The sequence below is a fragment of the Toxorhynchites rutilus genome, chromosome 2 (genome assembly GCF_029784135.1).
Source record: "Toxorhynchites rutilus septentrionalis strain SRP chromosome 2, ASM2978413v1, whole genome shotgun sequence".
NCBI lineage: Eukaryota > Metazoa > Arthropoda > Insecta > Diptera > Culicidae > Toxorhynchites > Toxorhynchites rutilus.
The window spans coordinates 196,638,694-196,658,957 of NC_073745.1; the positions used below are offsets into that span (position 1 = coordinate 196,638,694).

Below are 20,264 nucleotides of genomic sequence, written 5' to 3' on the forward strand. Positions count from 1 at the left end.
AATTACGAAAATAAAATCCATATTTATTACAAGTTCAATATTTCAATAAAACGCTCATTGGCTACTATTTGATATGTCGATTATCTAAATCGGTTCAGTGGTTCAAAAGTTATGAATTTTTGAAAAAAGTAATTTTATGGGAAAAAGTGGAAAAAATTGATTTTTCGGACCACCCCAAAATGGAAATGAGTACCCTAATAAAAAAAATTAAAAAATACGGGTCTCATGTTTTGCGATCAAGAACAAAATTACCACTTTTGACGAAAATCTGAGAATCTTCTAGGTAGATTGACACTATTTTCGTAACATAAAAAATCATTCAAGACACTTGTTGTTGTCTTAAGATAATTGAGAAATTGATTTCTAAACATAATGCTTAATAGAAAGTAATATTCACTACGTTGACCCATTGTGACCCCTCTCTAAGGGATGAGATTGAATAAATTTTTATTTAATCACAATTCAGTGAAAAATTTATATTATTCAACAATTTTATGAACACTCGTAAGTTCATCATCAGAGAACATATCTACGTAATCAGAATTGGGTTTTACTCTAATTTACGATAGTTATTCAGCAAAAAGTTCTAAAACTACCTTTTTGATTCTTTCTCACCCCCATCGAAGGTATGTGTAACGCTGTCAGATGCAGGGAGAGATGCATTGTACAACAGAGAATTACTTTTCAATGTTTTCTACAAAAGATACCACAATAATTAGCATATTATGGTATTTTTTTATCTGTATTTCCACAATTCGTTGGAAATCTTTCAGGAAAATGGTCCTTTCGCAAAGGAAATCCGGTTGAAGTCCGAAAAAATGTTCGACCTGAAGAAATATAGAAAATGCTAATCTGAATTTGCCGATTTAGTAAATGATAAAATACAATTTCATTGATCAACAGAAATGCAATATTTATTTCATTTTATTTCAATCTAAGTAAGGAGATATTACATTACAATATCTCCTTACATAGTGCAAGAAATGTTTTCATATAAAGTAGTTATTCCCATATGTAAGTTTTGCAACGTTCTATGCTTACATTTCCCAATGTGCGATCCCCCTCCATCGATTTCCTCCCATCTCAAAGCACATGGAACATCCACCCCCTCCGACCGACCGTTGATGGATGTGCGATACAGAATTCCCATCATTAAACGGAAGGAGAGGGAGAGAGCGCGCGAGAATTAAAAGTGTAAATTAGTGCACTTTGAGAGGGAGACTCGGAGAGTGCAAAGTTCTCCCCAACAATTTGCACGATGGCAAGGACTTGCGAAATTCACCACCTTCGAATCAAGGCGCGACCGCAGCCCAAACACGGCGTTCAGTTGAGGAGTGTTCGTTGCGGTGTACGGTGTCCGAAATGCCATCGAGTTGAATCCTTCTAAGGATTCCGGTTTCCTGTCACCTCAAGCCACTTTTTAGAAGTGTTCCCCCGGTTTCTCTTCCGCAAGTGGTGGTTGGCAGCGTCGGGTGGAACGATGCTCGGGTGGAGTGGGGAGGAAGTTGAAGGGCTTTTCCTTGGGAGTGTGCGAGAGAGTGAAGTGTTGGTTTGAAATTTTCCCTCACATTTTGGTGACTTGCAACCGAATGGAGCTTTCCCGAAAAACGGATTCTGAGTACAGCTCTGGTGGAAGAAAGTTAGCTTGAGCCATTCCGATAGTCTCGGATGCTGCAATGGTGGTTCGTGAGCGCCAAGATGTGTCCCAATGAGAAGAAAATTGTCTGAGGAGAAAGCAGGTCTGAAAAGGAAAAGTGAAAAACATGACGAATAGCGCCAAAAATTCGTTCGTCTGCTGATTGCAGACTCTGTCTTAGCGTGTGTTCGACTTTTCCCGCAGAGGAAGCGAAGGAAGGTGGAAAAAACGGGTGTTTGTGCCAGTTTTCAGTGGAATTTTTGGGTCTACCGTGGGTGGTTTAGAGGAAGTGCATTTTCGTCGTCGTCGGCGTGTTTGTGAATGAAAGTGCATCCAGTGCATTCCCAATACTGAAACTTAGCACAAGGGTGGAAACGGCAAAAGGAAATTTTTCGGTCGCGGATAAAAAGTGTTTCCAAGTGCACACAGTTGGGTGGCAAGAATAAATACTCTGTTTCATGATCTAGTGATTGTTTTGTCGGTGAAGTTCCGGTGCAGTGGAGGCGGAGAAAAAAAAGTGAAAATTTGCGAATATGTAACAGCAACTGAAAAATTTGCTCAATACGGAAGGTTAATGTAAAGCGGAAAAGATACAGAAAAGAAAAAAAGGTTGCAAACCGTGGTGTGTATTGTATTATGCAAATTTGCTTCCGATACGCTTCGATCCTGCAGTGACAAATTGGTCTGCGTTAACAACAAAGAAAGCAAAATTCAACATATAAATTATTGATTGGAATTCGACCACACGAGCAGAAACAGGCGAGATAAACTAAGATTTGTGCGTAGTGGTGCAGTGCAGCATTGAGTAAGCTGAAAAGGATATATAATGTAAATTGGTTTCTGACGATTGGGAATTTAGGTGATTGTGGCAAACAAAAAAAAAACCGAAAACTTCCGCACTTGATTGGGTCACAGATAATCCGGTTGAAAATTGCAGAATGATGATGCAGAAACCAAGGATAATCGGCAGAATGGTTGTGATGGCACTGTTTTTGCTTTGCGCCAATTTGGGTAAGCTAATTTGTTAGACGTTAAATGAATACAATGTACCGTATACAGTGGTGAATTCTGCCATAATTTTATGTTACAAAAATGGAAAATCACCGTATAAATAATTTGAATATTGAATATTGGAATAATTACGTATGTAGTTCAAAAATGTTCAGATGGGGTAGGTAACCAATTCCGTTGTTAAGGTTGCCGAATAGGCTTACGGAGATGGTAGAATTGTGTGAAGACTAATAGTTCATTTGACTATGTAGCTTTGCAGAAAGATTTTGCAGAAGCATTGTGTTGAGACACAGAACTGCCGTTCTACGCATAGTTGTTCTATGTTACTTATTGACAATTTTCACGAAGTTTTATCCATAATCTTCCATAAAAAAAACTTATTCTTCGTTCCCAGTGTTTAAAAACAACAACATCAAGCTCATTTGTCCCATGTTGATATTCTAGCCATAACTGTTGCACCATGAATTTCAAGCCCGTAATCAAGCTTGATTGATTCAAATGAGGAAATATTGCGACATTTCATTAAACAATAGTTTAGTGTTTATAAAATCCCGGTGTTTTGCTAAACTGATATTCTTAAAGCCTCTGGTAGACATATTTGGCAGAAAACTTTGAATGCGTTTTTCTCAGTTGCTGATTTTGGAACATGAGACAACTATGCATAGAACGGCAGAGAAGATGAGTGAAAAATGGTATTGCTAATCTAAAAATTTCAAATAATCATAATGCTTTACTAGAAAAGTAGTGTTTTTATATAAAAATACAGATAATTATGGACGTTATCGACAGATAACGTCGCGGAAAATAACTCTTCTGACAAACGATGCACTCCTGCTTGAGGGTTGTACGAATGGGAGCACCGAAATTTTCGGCCGGCGCCACGCCAACTCGCACTGTCCTTGTTGTCGAACAGCTTTTTCAGAGATTCCTTCTTCTTTTTCGTCATGCTTGACGTTCTAGGATCTGGCAAACAGTGCACCGGTACATTTTCGTCCCGAAAGTGGTCTACTGTAAACTTTTCCCTGACCTTCACGCGCTTTGAAGAATCGTACAACGCGCTCGCGAAGTGCTTATTGTTTCGATACCATCTTTGGTCGGACTAACAACACCCGAGCATGTAAACAAAGAAAAACAAACACAATCAATAATTATGAAAGCAAAATCCCTTTTTTTCCGCAAGTATAATATTTTTTTCCAAAAAAAAGCTAAGCTAACTGGATCGGATTCAATTCGATATATCGATCATCTGAATCGGTTCAGTAGTTCAAAAGTTAAGAACTTCTGAAAAAAGTCATTTTAGGAAAAAAAAGGACCACCCTAAAATGTAAATGGGCATCCTAATAAAAAAATTAAAAATACGGATCTAATATTTTGCGATAAAGAACAAAATTATTACTTTTCACAGAAATCTGAGAACCACTGTATCGGTGTGGCATGAAATGGATCTACAGCTAGATGCCGACAAAAGTCATATAATTTTGAAATAAGCCACAATATCAATACTAAAAAAATATTTTATTGAAGTACAGGCGAGCATTGCTTGCATTTTTAGTATGTACTAACTGACCCGACAAACTTCGTCCCGCCCAAAATTTATTTTTCGTTTAAAATTCACGTTTGGTTACGAGTTCATTGTAGCCGTAATTTGTTCGAGATGGTGGAAGGTACAAGTAGTTACGGGTACGCAAATTGCGACGACTAATGTTAAAATTAATTAAGTATAGCAATTCGGGGCAATCGATATTTGATAAAATAATATCAGATACAAAAAGCGCTTTGGCAACATTCCATCGAGAGCCCAATGAATCCAATCCTATGAGACTACAGCGATCCTCGTAGCAGGGCAGATCCAATGGATCATTCCATGGCAGAATACGCAAGGAAAATCGAACAAATTTTCACTGAATCGACTCAATACGTTGTATACTGTTTTGGTAATATGGTGACCATACAACCCAAGCATATTCTAGAATGGATCGTGTATGTGTCGTGTCGTGCACAATATAGGGCCTTGATGCAATGTACATCTGTGAATTGCTTCGTGACACGGAAAATAAAGCCGAGGACTTTGGATGCTTTAGAAGTAATGTAAGCTATATGATCACAAAAGGTTAGTTTAGAGTCTAATATTACTCCAAGGTTTTTGATAATGTCCACACGTCCAAAATTTCACCGTGTAGTCTATATTCAAAGAAAGAAACGAAAACGACATAACCGTGGATTTTGGATGGATTTAAAATCATTCTATTCGTTGCGCACCATTCAGCAAAAATATTCAGCCGCTCTTGCAGAAACTCCGCATCTCCAGTGGAATTCACACGGAAAAACAACTTGAAGTCATCGGCGTAGGAGAGCTTCAGGCACTTCAGACGAAAATTAATGTCATTAAGGTATAGCAGAAAAATATATGGCCCGAGGTGGCTCCCTTGCGGAACACCAGACGTTACACGAAAAGGAGAAGATATAGTGTCTCCAATTTTCACCGACATAATACGATCAGTGAGATAAGACCGTAGCCAGAATAAGAAGGGACCATTAAAACCAAGACGCTTAGCTACAGCGATGTTGTGGTTGATTTTGTCGAATACTGCGGAGAAATCGGTATATACCGCATCGATTTGTTGTCGCAGCTCAAGTGAACGGGCAATGTATGATGTGTACAGTAGAAGATTCGTGGAAGTCGACCGTTTAGACACGAAACCATGTTGTTCCTCGACGATGTCATTGTTGCAAGCATGGGTGGTAAAATCCAATACGATGATTTCAAAGAGCTTGGAGATGGCACAGAGGCACGCGATTCCTCTATAATTAGTTACATGCTTCTTAGAGGCTTTTTTGAAGACAGGGAAAACAAAAGAATTTTTCCAAGCAGCCGGAAAAGTCCCACTCAGTATGGACCGGCGGAACAAAATACTCAACGGTAGCGAGAGGCTACTGGAACACATCTTCAGTACGATAGATGGAATGCTGTCGGGTCCAGCATTCGTAGATTTCTTCAATCTAGAGCAGGCATCTTGTACAAAATTACGATTAATCGCAGGGCAGGCTCCGACCGATGACTGGCTGGGTACATTTTTAACGGTTGCGGAGACTTGATCACTATCAAGACTTCCACTGACAAAAACACCACTGAATTGCATACGAAACAACTCACAAATGCTGTCTCTGGTTGGAGCTTCAGTATCGTTACGTGTCATCACGGTAGGTAAACCAAACTCTTTCCTTTGTTTATCGACGTATTTCCAGAACCCACTTGGGTGAGCAAGCAGTTTCGTTTGAATGCGATTGAAATAGTCCGCGTGTAAAACTTTGTTCAGGCGTTTGTAGGTTTTGTTCACAAAAGAATACTGACTTCTCCAAAAGTCATTGCGACACTTAGCAAATTTTCGAAGGTATGATCTTTTCAGTGATTTCAAGCGTTTGAGATTAGCATTTGTCCACGAAGGGTTGAGTGACTTCTTAGCTTTCTTCTTGGGAACAAACTGCTCAATCGCGTAAAGTAAAACATTGGACAATGATGACGTAGCGTTGTCTATATCATGGTTCTCCAAAATATCATTCCAGTTGATATCAAGAAAAAAACGGTTCATTGAGTAATAATCTTTTCGATAAATTGTAATAAGTTGATTCAGCAGTGTTGGCGAAGACGAGCGGTGGCGAAATAGATATTCAGGGTTTTCCATTTCGGGCTTCCGAAAATATACAGCCCTGCGCTGACAACCGTTTGACATAGCTGTCAACCAAAGCGTCATATCGTTAGTTGAATGTCTGCCATTTTACAATATGGATCGTTTTAGCATCGCACAACGTGTTAATTTTGTTAAATTATACTATAAAAATGATGAAAAACCGGCAAATGTTTTTCGAGCATTACGGACGGATTTTGGTCGTCATGGACGGCCTACAGAGCACACAATCGCTAATGTAGTGCGTAAATTCGAACAAACTGGATCCGTAGCGGATATTGTGAAACCTGTGCATCATCGTAATGTGCGTTCGGCCGAAAACATTGCTGCTGTTGCTGCCAGTGTGGAGGATGACCCGAATGTTTCGATTCCATGGCGTGCTCAGCAATTGGGCTTGTCAAACACATCAATGTGGCGAATTTTGCATTTGGACTTGCACCTACATCCATATAAAGTCCAACTGGTACAAAAATTAGAGCGTGGTGATCATGGAATGCGTCGGGCATACGTCGATTGGGTGAACGAACAACAGCAGCAAAATGCTGAATTTTCGCATCAAATTTTCTTCAGCGATGAGGCACATTTCGAGCTCGGTGGCTATGTGAACACCCAAAATTTCCGTAGAAATTTTGGCTCAGAAAATCCACGGGTGATTGTTGAGAGGCCATTGCATCCGCCAAAAATCACTGTTTGGTGCGCATTATGGTCTGGTGGAGTCATCGGGCCGTATTTCTTTGAAAATGAGGACGGCGAGACGGTAACTGTGAATGGTGAGCGCTATGGCCGCATGTTAACCGATTGTTTTTGCCACAAATTGAAGATATGGATACGGATGACATGTGGTTTCAGCAGGACGGCGCCACGTGCCACACAACACGACCGAACATGGCCATATTGCGAACGAAATTTGAGGGACGCATAATTTCGCGTTTTGGTGATGCCAATTGGCCGTCCAGATAATGCGATTTAAACCCGCTAGACTTTTTTTTGTGGGGTTATGCGAAAGACCGTGTCTATGCCAACTCTCCACAAACTCTTGAACATTTGAAAGACAACATTCGTGAAGTTATGACCGAGATACCGCCCCATATGTGCCGAAAAGTCATCGAAAATTACCTGTTCCGGATCAAGGTGTGCGAGGAAGCCCTAGGTGGACATTTGAATGATGTTGTATTTCACACATAATGGCATAAACCAAACTTTAATTTGAAATAAAAGTTTCATCGAAATTCGAATTCTAAGTGTGTTTTATTTCAATTTACTTTCGGAATTTAAAGTTGGAAAACCCTGTATAACCATCAGCGAATTAAATTTTGCAATTAAACCACTTAAAATGCTCAATATCGAAGCCGAAAAAGTTTGTGTTTCATTTGTATGGCAGCTGTAACAGAACCCCATCTCCAAAGTATCGAATCGCATGTCAACAATTCATTTCAAAATATTCCCATGAATGTTTTCCCTTTTTGACTACACTGCATTTCAGTAATATTCGTTTATCTAAGGTGGTTCACATTACCAATAAATTCATTGCAGCACACACTGAGTGCATCGCACCCGGGAGACTACGTAAGCAAGAATATCAATTTACAGACCTCCACGCAAGCATGGCAACCCGTCGTGAGAATCGAGTTTTGTTTAAGGACATGTGACGAGTCAGCAATTTACATACATACAGAACGATCAGCAAACAACGATTGCCGATTGGCCTGATCGCGTAGTCCAGGTACTTCCCACCTATTTTAGCATTTGTAGAATTATGTAGAGTTGGGAAACTTAGTGGTAAGCGATAAGACATTATATTGAATACAATCATTCGGTATCAAGATCTAGTTGCGGATAGTCGCTCATCAATTCTTCGAAATACTACACAGCCCTTAGAGAGGGGATAGGTGTGTCGAACCACCATAGAAACGATTCGTGCCCCCTAAAACCTTCTTCTTCTTCTTCTTCAATGGCACTAACGTTCCTAGAGGAACTTCGCCTTCTCAACGTAGTATTACTTGCGTCATTTTTATTAGTACTTAGTTGAGATTTCTATGCCAAATAACACGCCTTGAATGCATTCTGAGTGGCAAGCTCTAGAATACGCGTGATCACAGTGCAAGTCGGAGGCAATTTCTTTGACGAAAAATTCCCCCGACCAGAACGGGAATCGTACCCGAACACCCGGCATGCTAGTTATGACGCTAACCACTAGGCCAAGGGAGCACGCCCCCTAAAAACTCCACATGCCAAATATGGCTCAATTTGCTTGATTAGTTCTCGAGTTATGCAGAAATTTGAGTTTCATTTGTATGGCAGCCCCCCCTCAGAGAGGGGGAGGAGTATCTTACCACCATAGAATCATTTATTGCACCCTCAAACCTACATATGTCAGATTTCGTTTCATTTGCTTGATTAATTCTCGAGTATTGCAGAAATTTGTGTTTCATTTGTATGGCATCCCCCCCTTAGAGAGGGAGTGCCTAACCACTGTAAAAACCTGCACCCTAAAACCTCCACATGCCAAATTTGGTTTCGTTTGCTTGATTAATTCTCGAGTAATGCAGAAATTTGTGTTTCATTTGTACGGCAGCTCCCCCTCAAAGAGGGGGGTGAGGTGTCTAACCACCGTAAAAACATTGATTGCACCCTAAAATCTCCACATGCCTAATTTAGTTTCATTTGTTGAATTAATTCTCGAGTAATGCAGAAATTTTTGCTTCATTTGTATGGCAGACCACCCCCCCCCCCACCAAGAGAGGGGGATGGATCTCGATCTATCATAAGAACCTTCCCCGACCGCAAAAACCCCTACATACAAATTTTCAGGTATGCTGCCTCGTTTTCATTTGATGAATGAATAAAATGATGCACGATGGTTAGCTACGCTTGTATGGATATATATATATATATATATATATATATATATATATATATATATATATATATAGGATATAGTATGGATATATTCAAATTGTACATTCACTGCTATGTACGTTACACGTTTTGGTTCACATATATCAAGTATCAATGATCTATTCTACTCATTTATCGCATCAAATAAATATGTGGATCTAGTGTGTGTTGGAAGACCCTATTAATTATAATATTGATATAAGAAATATTCTTTAAATTGAAACTTCACTAAAACGGTTTTAATGTGACAAACATCCTTAAAATCTCCAAACTCAAGTGTCTTGGTTTTAACAGAAACCAACCAATCACAATCCACCGTGGAACCACTTCAAATTGCTGCAATGGCATCCCTCTTCTCACACGAGTCCTATCAAAGTCAAAAATCCTCTTCGGCAGCTTCTTCTGGAGGATGTGTGCCCGCGCCAGGCTGTGTGTATGTCATCAAAAGCTAAATGGAAACAAGAAAAGACGAAAAGGATTTATCGTCGTCAGCTTCCAAGAAGGCGTAATTTTCGCCTCAATTTTGTTTCCTAGCTGTTTGCCACCACTTGCACTCGGAGCAATTGTACCGAGGACAGCGGGAGCGGAAAAAAAAAGACGGGTGGGTAATGTCGGGGACATAACCGGAGTGACGTAGGACTATACAAAGGGGACAGCTTTTGCTAAATATATATTTTAAATATATTGTTTTATATTCTTCTCCTACGTGAATACCTACCTATCTACCTGAAAAATGGATTAGTTTTCTGTTTACTCTTTATGAACATGTTGGGGGTTCTGAAAAGAACCTTTGGTGTTGTGTTTTTGCTTTTTTTTATACAAACTTTCTCAATTTTTTCTCACTATCTCATAGTTGATTCTTGATTTTTTTCTGAAGGCTTTGTACTTATTAAATGTTCAACGCCGGGCATCTTTTGGCGTATGCACATATCGTTCAATCAAAATGATGGCTGTGATAGGGAATGCATAGGTGGTCATCAGCGCGTGTTTTGTACTTTAGCGGTACACGCTCACAGGATAGAGACAAATCGGCAGACTCAGTCAAAGGGTCGAGTCCAAAGAGACGAACGAATGAGCGTTAAAAGGCAGCGATGGCAAAAAAATACATTCATTACGATTTGTTCGCTCGTTGGATTCACATGCGGTCTAAAATGGGTCCTTTTCAGGATCACAAAATTATCTTCAATCTAACGAGTTTATTGTTTTGTTATCACTCGATGTCCCCATCTTGTTCGGCTAAACCTTTCTGTTTAGCGATTGCGTTTGCCACTCGCCACAGCTTTCACAGTTGGAAAATTTCTTCCCATCCAGCTTGTGACATGTTGTACAGTAAATTACATTCAATGCGACGTGCCGAAGCGCCACTCAGTGTCGCATTGGAGGCGATTTTAACCTGTAATTGAACATTTGCGATGACAGTGGTACAGTGTCGACTTTCAATGTGGGGTCATAATTTGGACCCCGAACTCTATGTTTACAAAAATGTCCAACTAAATATGTCGCATTACAGGTCCGTCCAATTAGCTAAATGTCGAGATAAGTGTAAATTACTGTACTTGCAATCTAGAAGCAATTTAAGAATTGGTGAAAATCAATAAGCTCAGAACAACTGCCAAATTCACATACTCATCATATCCTGGCAAACAAATTATGAAAAAATCAATTTGTGTTTTATTATTATTTTGGATATTGTTTTAGAAAGCATTGAACTGTATTTCCTAAACTCTTTTTTGGAAGGTTTAATGGCCCTGAAAAGCGCCTTGTTTCATGGAATGGTTCCAATTTAGAAAACTTAGTACTCGTGGTTTTGAAAAAAACCATTTCGAACGCCCTCGATGCCGCCTTGTTCTGGATTTGCCACCAAAGCAGTTTGTATTAAGAACAAACTTTTTTCTTCTGCTACCTGATGCCGTTTTGCGATTGCGTTTGCCATTCGCCACTCGCTGCAACTGCCTGTTGTCTTGATGTCCACCGAACCGAATGTGTTCTGTTCCGAATGCGGGTTTTCTTATCGTCGCGAGCAACTTTGCCAGCTAACTCGATCACTTCGCCTTTCCCTTCACTTTTCCTCCTTTACCATGTCCAGACATGACTGCTTGGATTGGTTTGTTGATGTGTTGTGATGCGAACCGATGTGGTGTACGGTTTGAATGAGAATGATCGTTACGGAAGGAAGGAAGGTATTGTATTATAGAGACTTTAAACTTTTGCAGTTCATTCGTCTCTAGCCTTGAGAAAGGCCCTTTGAAAACTCTACTCTATTCTACTCCAGCGCTACCACCTCCGCCCTCTTGCCTTGAGAAAGGCACTCGATCCCTCGCCGTCCAGCCCGTCCAGCAACGATGTTGTCCAGTCGGTGTCCACACAAAGAAATGATCGTTACGGCAGCGGAGCGGGGATTTTTAAGCTGACTGGCTGGCTCAAGAATTACGCATGTGTGAGACTGCGACCAATGTTTCGTTCCTTTTTTTCTTTTTCCTTTCCAATCGTGCTTCATTCTATTTCGCTGCTGCTCTGGTTGCCAGTTTTGGTCGGTACGATTTGAGGAGCACAAAATGGACCAATCAAAAATGGGCACATAGTGCATTTGAACAATGCTTGATATTTCACAATTATTCAATTATTTATCTTAAGAAAAATGAAATGTTATTCGTTATGATAGATGCGTAGATATATTTCCTATCAATTGATGCAAAAACCTTTGCGATCTATTGAGAAATGCTCGAGTTATAAGCGTTCCAAATCTTGCATTTTTTCCTACTTGTTCAGTGCCTAGATTTCCATTTCACCCCCTATATCTTCCGGTTAGACGTAGTCCTACGTCAAAATGTGACTCAAACACAGACCTCAGCTGGAAAAGACGCTTGTTTGAGCGATTCCGTCGCGTGTGGATCACAGCACTGATTTAATCACAAGTGGCGGAATAAAACAGAATTCATTGAAATTTGCCAGAGCGCGAGAATATTGGTTTTCGGGGGAGGGATTGTGAATCCAACAGGGCAAATAAATCAACTGTGATTGTATCAAAGGCATCGGAGTTCCTTTCCGGGTGATGAATATCTGAGCCTTTTTGGGGGGGTGGATTTTGTCGGTGTGTCTGTCTTTGTTGGAACAATTTATTCAACAAAGCCACACTTTTGCGTTGGCATATACTGGAGAACGTGAAACAACTTAGCGCCTCGTTAGGGTTTTATCAAAAGATTTTGGCTCCAAGCGTAAAGGGTATTTGCGCCATTCAGGAGCGATTAGATGTAAAAAGCGAAAAGTTCAGTGGAGTGTAAATATTTAGTCCCCCGGATTCGAGGCTGCGATTAACGGCGTAAAGTTTCCTCGTATGGTTTGAGACCGAATTAAAGTATCACATTATTACATATTAAAATATAGCAATATTGTTTTACTTTGTCTAAATAAGGTGAATCATATGGATATCATGAATGATTTTAGAAATGAACGAATGTTGAGCGAACCCATTTGAATTCGAAGGTTTTTTCATTCGGCTGAAAATTTTGCAAACGCATTCTTTATGTCTAAAAAGGACAATTTGTATAATCGGTTTCCATTCTAACTCTATCCTTACTTTTGAGAAGGCTCTGAACAAAAAATCTTTGAAAAAATTCCAATAGATATAACTCAGAAACGGTTGGTCCGATTGATTTGGTGACTTCCACAATGTTTTTGGTTATTATTGAGGTTATATGGAGAATGTATGCAGAGGTAATTTTTATAAATCTTTTTTCGAAAATAACACTTAAAACTCAATTCTCTCAAAAAGAGGTGTTTGTTATTATTATTATTATCTTTCTTTTTTGATATGTTGCAGCGCTCCAAGATGGAAAAATAATAGACAAAAGAGTTATATTTAAATTGGATTTTTGAATGTTTTTGACCCGATTTCATGAAAGTACGCATGATTTGTAACAAAGAAGGTTTACGGAAAAATTTTGCAAATTGCTACGGTTTCCGAGATACAGTGATTTTAAAATAAAACTTACTGAAAATCACCAAATTTCGGTCATTTTCGGATGTTTTTCGAGTTTATTCAAATTAGAAAACTCAAAAGATTAACTATTATTTTTCTGAAAGTATTTTATTTCAAGTTTTTGATACAATGATAAAGAGTCGCATTTCATTACAGATTTATTATTGCTTCATAATGCCTACAAACTTTTTGGTATTTTCATACTCTGTTATAGTTATAGGAAAAACAAATTTGGGTTAGTTGCTCCTCCTTTCGTTTTTGAGCCCAATCGGATAGTTCCTTTGCATTTTTGATGGGATGTTCACGTTGTTTAGCTAGACAAGCCATTGTATCCATGCGTTTTATTGCTCCTCGTAAGGCATAACAGGGTCCTTCACCTCGCGATTCTATATTCATCTAGATTCATTTATGTCATAGTTATTCTTAATTTGGCAAAAACCAGATTTTTTTACTTTTTTATACTGTGATACAGCTACACCGGATATGAACAATTTTTTGTTTAAATTAAGGTTTTTTTCTCGACATATAAGATCAATCATTTTTTGAGGTAAATAAGTTAACGGATGAAGAATCATGATGCAAATCTTCGGAAATTACCACAAAACATAAATGATTGAGCATGCCTTTTTACTTAAAATAAAATTGTCCTTCACGTAAGTAAGTTTTTTTTCATTTTTCAAAAAAGTAGCTCTGCTCTCTTTTAATGAAGTTAAGCGGTATCAATGTTTCTGAAAAAGGAATCTCCTCATTTTGTTTTGTGAACGTCTCTATATCGCATCAGCCAGTTGTGACTCAATTTTCTAAAATAATTTCATCAACACATCTTTCATCTATTCCTTCTAATATACTTTTTTCTAAGTAAGTTGTATCAATGCTATTTTCATATCGGTCTAAAAACAATCTATTGTTGCATTTTCACATGTCAAACTGTCTGTAAACCCTTTCAATTCATTAGATAAGCCGTTTTCTAGGCTGTGGGTTATGAGATGTTACTGACGTTATACTTAATAATGTCTCCTGACTAGGAACATTCATGTTGGAATTCGTCAACTCTATTGAAGTTGAAGATGTCGCTTCTATTGTCTCCTGATTGGGATCGTGTATACAAACATCTTACTCTTCACTACTGGTTAAATAATCAATGCTAGATAGGGCAGTTCATTTGGTCAACTACAGACGACACGAATACCTTTTTTTCATTGAGCTGGTTTTCTTCTACATTCCGACAATTTTCAAACACTAGTTTCACTAATTTGACAATATTACATTCCATGAGATTTCGGAAATTTTTTGAACACTTTTTTCGAAAATACGTTACACAATACACAATCTTTGTAAACGGTATTCATTTTGTACTCCATTCTTCTCTTCTGAACTATATATTGCTTTTCATTTGATTAACACTTGCATGTTACTCGTTTATCACTTTCTTATGTATTTGCTGCGTCAGCACTGTTTTATATACAACATGGGTACATGAAGCAACTATTAGGTACCTTTCTGTCTGATAACCAAAAATATACCAACGTGTATACTAGTAGACAACTATTATTTTCGATCTGAACATATTTCAATATCTTAAGTCAATTTAAATATATTTCACAAATTGATTTCATTCAATTCGTGATTTCATTATACTTTATAAACTTAAAATATTTTTGTCCACCATTTTTTTCATATTGAACCACTTTGCAATAAGTTCATATTATGTGTTATGCGCTGCAACATCCAAAACCATTCAAACATCAAAAGATCCTTTTCTAATAAAATAATCTTTTATTCTCGATAAAATAAAAATAATAGGATTTAAATTTTTACACAACCTTATATAAAAAAAAACTACATCACATAGTTAATTCGAGTATCTACTCTTATTTTAGGAAAATTACTTCTTCTAAAAATGCTCGAAAAACATTCGAAAACGAACAAAAGTTGAGAATTTTCAGTGAATTTTATTTTAAAATCACGGCAGCGTGTATCAAAATTTTGGCTTATGCCTTTCTGACTGAAAACTATGCGTACATTCATAAAAACAGACCTAAAAACTACATTCCGACAATTTTCAAAAATCCAACTTTGAAAAAAAATATAACTTGTTTTGTACATTATTTTTCAATTTTGGCGCACTGTGGAATAAAATTCATTAGTTGTCCGCTGGAACATATTAAAAAATAAAAATTATACGGGAGTTGCATCCAAGACAAGACCACTTAAATAGGTCGTAGGTTTACGCATTCGTTTTATTTAATTTACTTTTTTATCATTTCTGATATTTTTATTGATGCAACGAAAATTTCATAAATAACTCTTAAGTAATAAGTTTCGGTAAACCTGAAAAGAATTAATGGCTTGCGTTGCTTTGTATAAGCAGTTCTAGATGCAGCCATTCTTTGTTGTCTTTGCGGGAACAGTCCACGAACTGGTCATATGGTGCAATTTGTTTTATTATATTTTATTATGTCATTATGTTATATTTATCACGCTCCCGGCATTCTTTTTCGCATCTGACACACACACATCATCATTATCATTGGCCTCGAAAAGAGAGAATTTCTTGGTGCGGTACAGTTGTTGCTGTATTGGGTAGATGTCATCCTTGGTGAAGACGGTTTGTCGACAGGAACGTGAAAATAAATCACACATAGCATCCCAACAGAAAAATGATTTTCCTCGATAATGTGGCGGAAAACAGAATGATTAAGTCTGCTTCGCTATGGCTCGGCTCGATGTGTTGATTGTAACGCCAAATGCACATTTAGTGAAATATTCGCTCGCGTCCACAGCTCTTGCACAGGGGAAACGGAGACGACACAAAACGAGCAAAATAAGCAATGTTCACTCAGTTCCAATAATAACCTAAAACATTGCGGAAGACACCAAGACAATTAAACCAACCATATCTGAGTATTTTTTTTTTGAAAATTTTCAAGAAATCTTTCGCCCTTCTCAAAAATCAAAATGGCAACCGATGATGCGAACTGTCCTTTTTGGTCATAAAGAATGCGTCTACAAAATTTGAGCCAGATAAAAAATACAAAAAATAAAATATATGAAAAAAAGTAGAAAGGTTTGAGCCTAGGGGCTCGAACGGAAGGGCCGTTTGTTGTATGTACTCATAACCGTCAACGGGTTGAAACGAACAAAAAATAAAATAAGCTTCTGGCTTGTTTCCGTTCCGATTGTCTAACTGAAAATGATTAACGAACATCAGTGTGACACATAACAGGGATCGACAAACAAAAAAATATTGTTATCAATTACTGTGGATCACTGTGGAATAAAATTCATTAGTTGTCCGCTGGAACATATTAAAAAATAAAAATTATACGGGAGTTGCATCCAAGACAAGACCACTTAAATAGGTCGTAGGTTTACGCATTCGTTTTATTTAATTTACTTTTTTATCATTTCTGATATTTTTATTGATGCAACGAAAATTTCATAAATAACTCTTAAGTAATAAGTTTCGGTAAACCTGAAAAGAATTAATGGCTTGCGTTGCTTTGTATAAGCAGTTCTAGATGCAGCCATTCTTTGTTGTCTTTGCGGGAACAGTCCACGAACTGGTCATATGGTGCAATTTGTTTTATTATATTTTATTATGTCATTATGTTATATTTATCACGCTCCCGGCATTCTTTTTCGCATCTGACACACACACATCATCATTATCATTGGCCTCGAAAAGAGAGAATTTCTTGGTGCGGTACAGTTGTTGCTGTATTGGGTAGATGTCATCCTTGGTGAAGACGGTTTGTCGACAGGAACGTGAAAATAAATCACACATAGCATCCCAACAGAAAAATGATTTTCCTCGATAATGTGGCGGAAAACAGAATGATTAAGTCTGCTTCGCTATGGCTCGGCTCGATGTGTTGATTGTAACGCCAAATGCACATTTAGTGAAATATTCGCTCGCGTCCACAGCTCTTGCACAGGGGAAACGGAGACGACACAAAACGAGCAAAATAAGCAATGTTCACTCAGTTCCAATAATAACCTAAAACATTGCGGAAGACACCAAGACAATTAAACCAACCATATCTGAGTATTTTTTTTTTGAAAATTTTCAAGAAATCTTTCGCCCTTCTCAAAAATCAAAATGGCAATCGATGATGCGAACTGTCCTTTTTGGTCATAAAGAATGCGTCTACAAAATTTGAGCCAGATAAAAAATACAAAAAATAAAATATATGAAAAAAAGTAGAAAGGTTTGAGCCTAGGGGCTCGAACGGAAGGGCCGTTTGTTGTATGTACTCATAACCGTCAACGGGTTGAAACGAACAAAAAATAAAATAAGCTTCTGGCTTGTTTCCGTTCCGATTGTCTAACTGAAAATGATTAACGAACATCAGTGTGACACATAACAGGGATCGACAAACAAAAAAATATTGTTATCAATTACTGTGGATCACTGTGGAATAAAATTCATTAGTTGTCCGCTGGAACATATTAAAAAATAAAAATTATACGGGAGTTGCATCCAAGACAAGACCACTTAAATAGGTCGTAGGTTTACGCATTCGTTTTATTTAATTTACTTTTTTATCATTTCTGATATTTTTATTGATGCAACGAAAATTTCATAAATAACTCTTAAGTAATAAGTTTCGGTAAACCTGAAAAGAATTAATGGCTTGCGTTGCTTTGTATAAGCAGTTCTAGATGCAGCCATTCTTTGTTGTCTTTGCGGGAACAGTCCACGAACTGGTCATATGGTGCAATTTGTTTTATTATATTTTATTATGTCATTATGTTATATTTATCACGCTCCCGGCATTCTTTTTCGCATCTGACACACACACATCATCATTATCATTGGCCTCGAAAAGAGAGAATTTCTTGGTGCGGTACAGTTGTTGCTGTATTGGGTAGATGTCATCCTTGGTGAAGACGGTTTGTCGACAGGAACGTGAAAATAAATCACACATAGCATCCCAACAGAAAAATGATTTTCCTCGATAATGTGGCGGAAAACAGAATGATTACGTCTGCTTCGCTATGGCTCGGCTCGATGTGTTGATTGTAACGCCAAATGCACATTTAGTGAAATATTCGCTCGCGTCCACAGCTCTTGCACAGGGGAAACGGAGACGACACAAAACGAGCAAAATAAGCAATGTTCACTCAGTTCCAATAATAACCTAAAACATTGCGGAAGACACCAAGACAATTAAACCAACCGTATCTGAGTATTTTTTTTTTGAAAATTTTCAAGAAATCTTTCGCCCTTCTCAAAAATCAAAATGGCAACCGATGATGCGAACTGTCCTTTTTGGTCATAAAGAATGCGTCTACAAAATTTGAGCCAGATAAAAAATACAAAAAATAAAATATATGAAAAAAAGTAGAAAGGTTTGAGCCTAGGGGCTCGAACGGAAGGGCCGTTTGTTGTATGTACTCATAACCGTCAACGGGTTGAAACGAACAAAAAATAAAATAAGCTTCTGGCTTGTTTCCGTTCCGACTGTCTAACTGAAAATGATTAACGAACATCAGTGTGACACATAACAGGGATCGACAAACAAAAAAATATTGTTATCAATTACATTGAATATGAAGTTTATGGGGAAGAAACAAAAAATGTTGAAAATACTTACGATTTCGTGATATTTTGAGGTAAAATACAAATGAAATCATGAAGTTGCTTTATTTGTAATGGATAGCTATTGTATTGTGATTTCTTTCCATTGTCTTATTCTTATTATTAGTCTAATTCTAAGGCATCGGGAGCAGTAGCTTTTTCAGTGAAATAATGTTCGTTTGCAGACTATCACAATCAAGTACACCCATACCTCGCTATGCCGCTCTTTATACGGCATTTCGCTATAACGGCGCTCTTCAATTAAGACAGGTTTTCGATTTACGGCTTAAAATGATTCGTTATAACGGCTGAAAAAACATTTTTACTATGTCGATATACAACCATTTCATGTCAAACCGATATAGTGGTTTTCATATTTTCGTGAAAAGTGTTAGTTCCGTTCCTTGTCGGAAAATAGTGGACCAGTATTTCTTATTTTTCATAGAGGTACTTATTTACATTTTAAGATGTTCCGAAAAATCAACTTTTTCCCGAAAAAATGGCTTTTTTCAAAAATCCATATCTTTCAATACTTAAACCGATTCAGATGATCAATATATTGATATAGTGGTGGTTTGGTATGAAATTACAGTATACATACACATATTTTATGTAACATGAACTTATTTCATTTCTGTTCATGGATTATTGTTGATTTTGGAGTCTATTATTATATAATGCACAAATGTATGTACTTACTATGTATGTAATTTCGATTTTAAATTAAATAAAAAGATAAAATACATATTGAATAACAAGTCATGTTACATATTTTATAAATTTGGCACCGATCCGATTGAATTTGTAAAAGTTTGCTTTATAATAATTGATTCCTTATACGGCTTTTCGCTTTACGGCAAAGTTTCGTGGAACGGATGTAGGCCGTAAAGCGAGGTATGGGTGTAATTGATTCCTTATACGGCTTTTCGCTTTGCGGCCAAGTTCCGTGGAACGTATCTAGGCCGTAAAGCGGGGTATAGGTGTAGTATTGGTTCTACTGCTCAATCTATCATAAAAGGAATCGAGTCATTGAGAATTATGAATATGAGCCATGAAGATTATCAATATTTCTTTTCGTTTCATTTTTGTGATGCGATGTAATGCCGATATCAATAAATCCTCGCATGATTATCGCTGTCATCCTCATAGTATTGATATCATTTTCGCTGTACAGTTGCCCATGCTGCCCGGAAGACACTCGCTTAAGATGTTCGTCACCCCGTCATGTCATATCTTCAGCTAGACTTATTTTTTTTGTGTTTTGTTATTTATTTATTTATCTATACAGTCTTCGCATAAAAATGCCTGACAGACTAAAATAAATTATTGATCCTTATACCAAACACATTTCTGGTCATATCAAATTCAAACAAATAAAACACTTCATTAAAATGTTGGCAACAAACATCCAAGGGGTTATTTTGTCCATATAGAGTGCAATGCGTTGCTTGCCGAAAGAAAACAGATTTT

At 37.6% G+C, this 20,264-nt stretch overlaps 1 protein-coding gene across 11 annotated transcripts in view; it reads left to right on the top strand.

Moving 5' to 3' along the window:
- Positions 1-1,339: 1,339 nt before the first annotated feature.
- Positions 1,340-20,264, top strand: part of LOC129769399 (cell adhesion molecule Dscam2) — a 405,723-nt gene continuing 386,798 nt past the window's right edge. For all 11 annotated transcript variants that reach the window (XR_008741870.1, XM_055771653.1, XM_055771657.1 and 8 more), the window contains exon 1: positions 1,340-2,647. Coding sequence is in view for 10 of the 11 variants with exons in the window: in XM_055771653.1 (XP_055627628.1) it covers positions 2,575-2,647 (73 nt within the window). In the remaining variant the exon portion in view is untranslated. The remainder of the gene's footprint in view (positions 2,648-20,264) is intronic.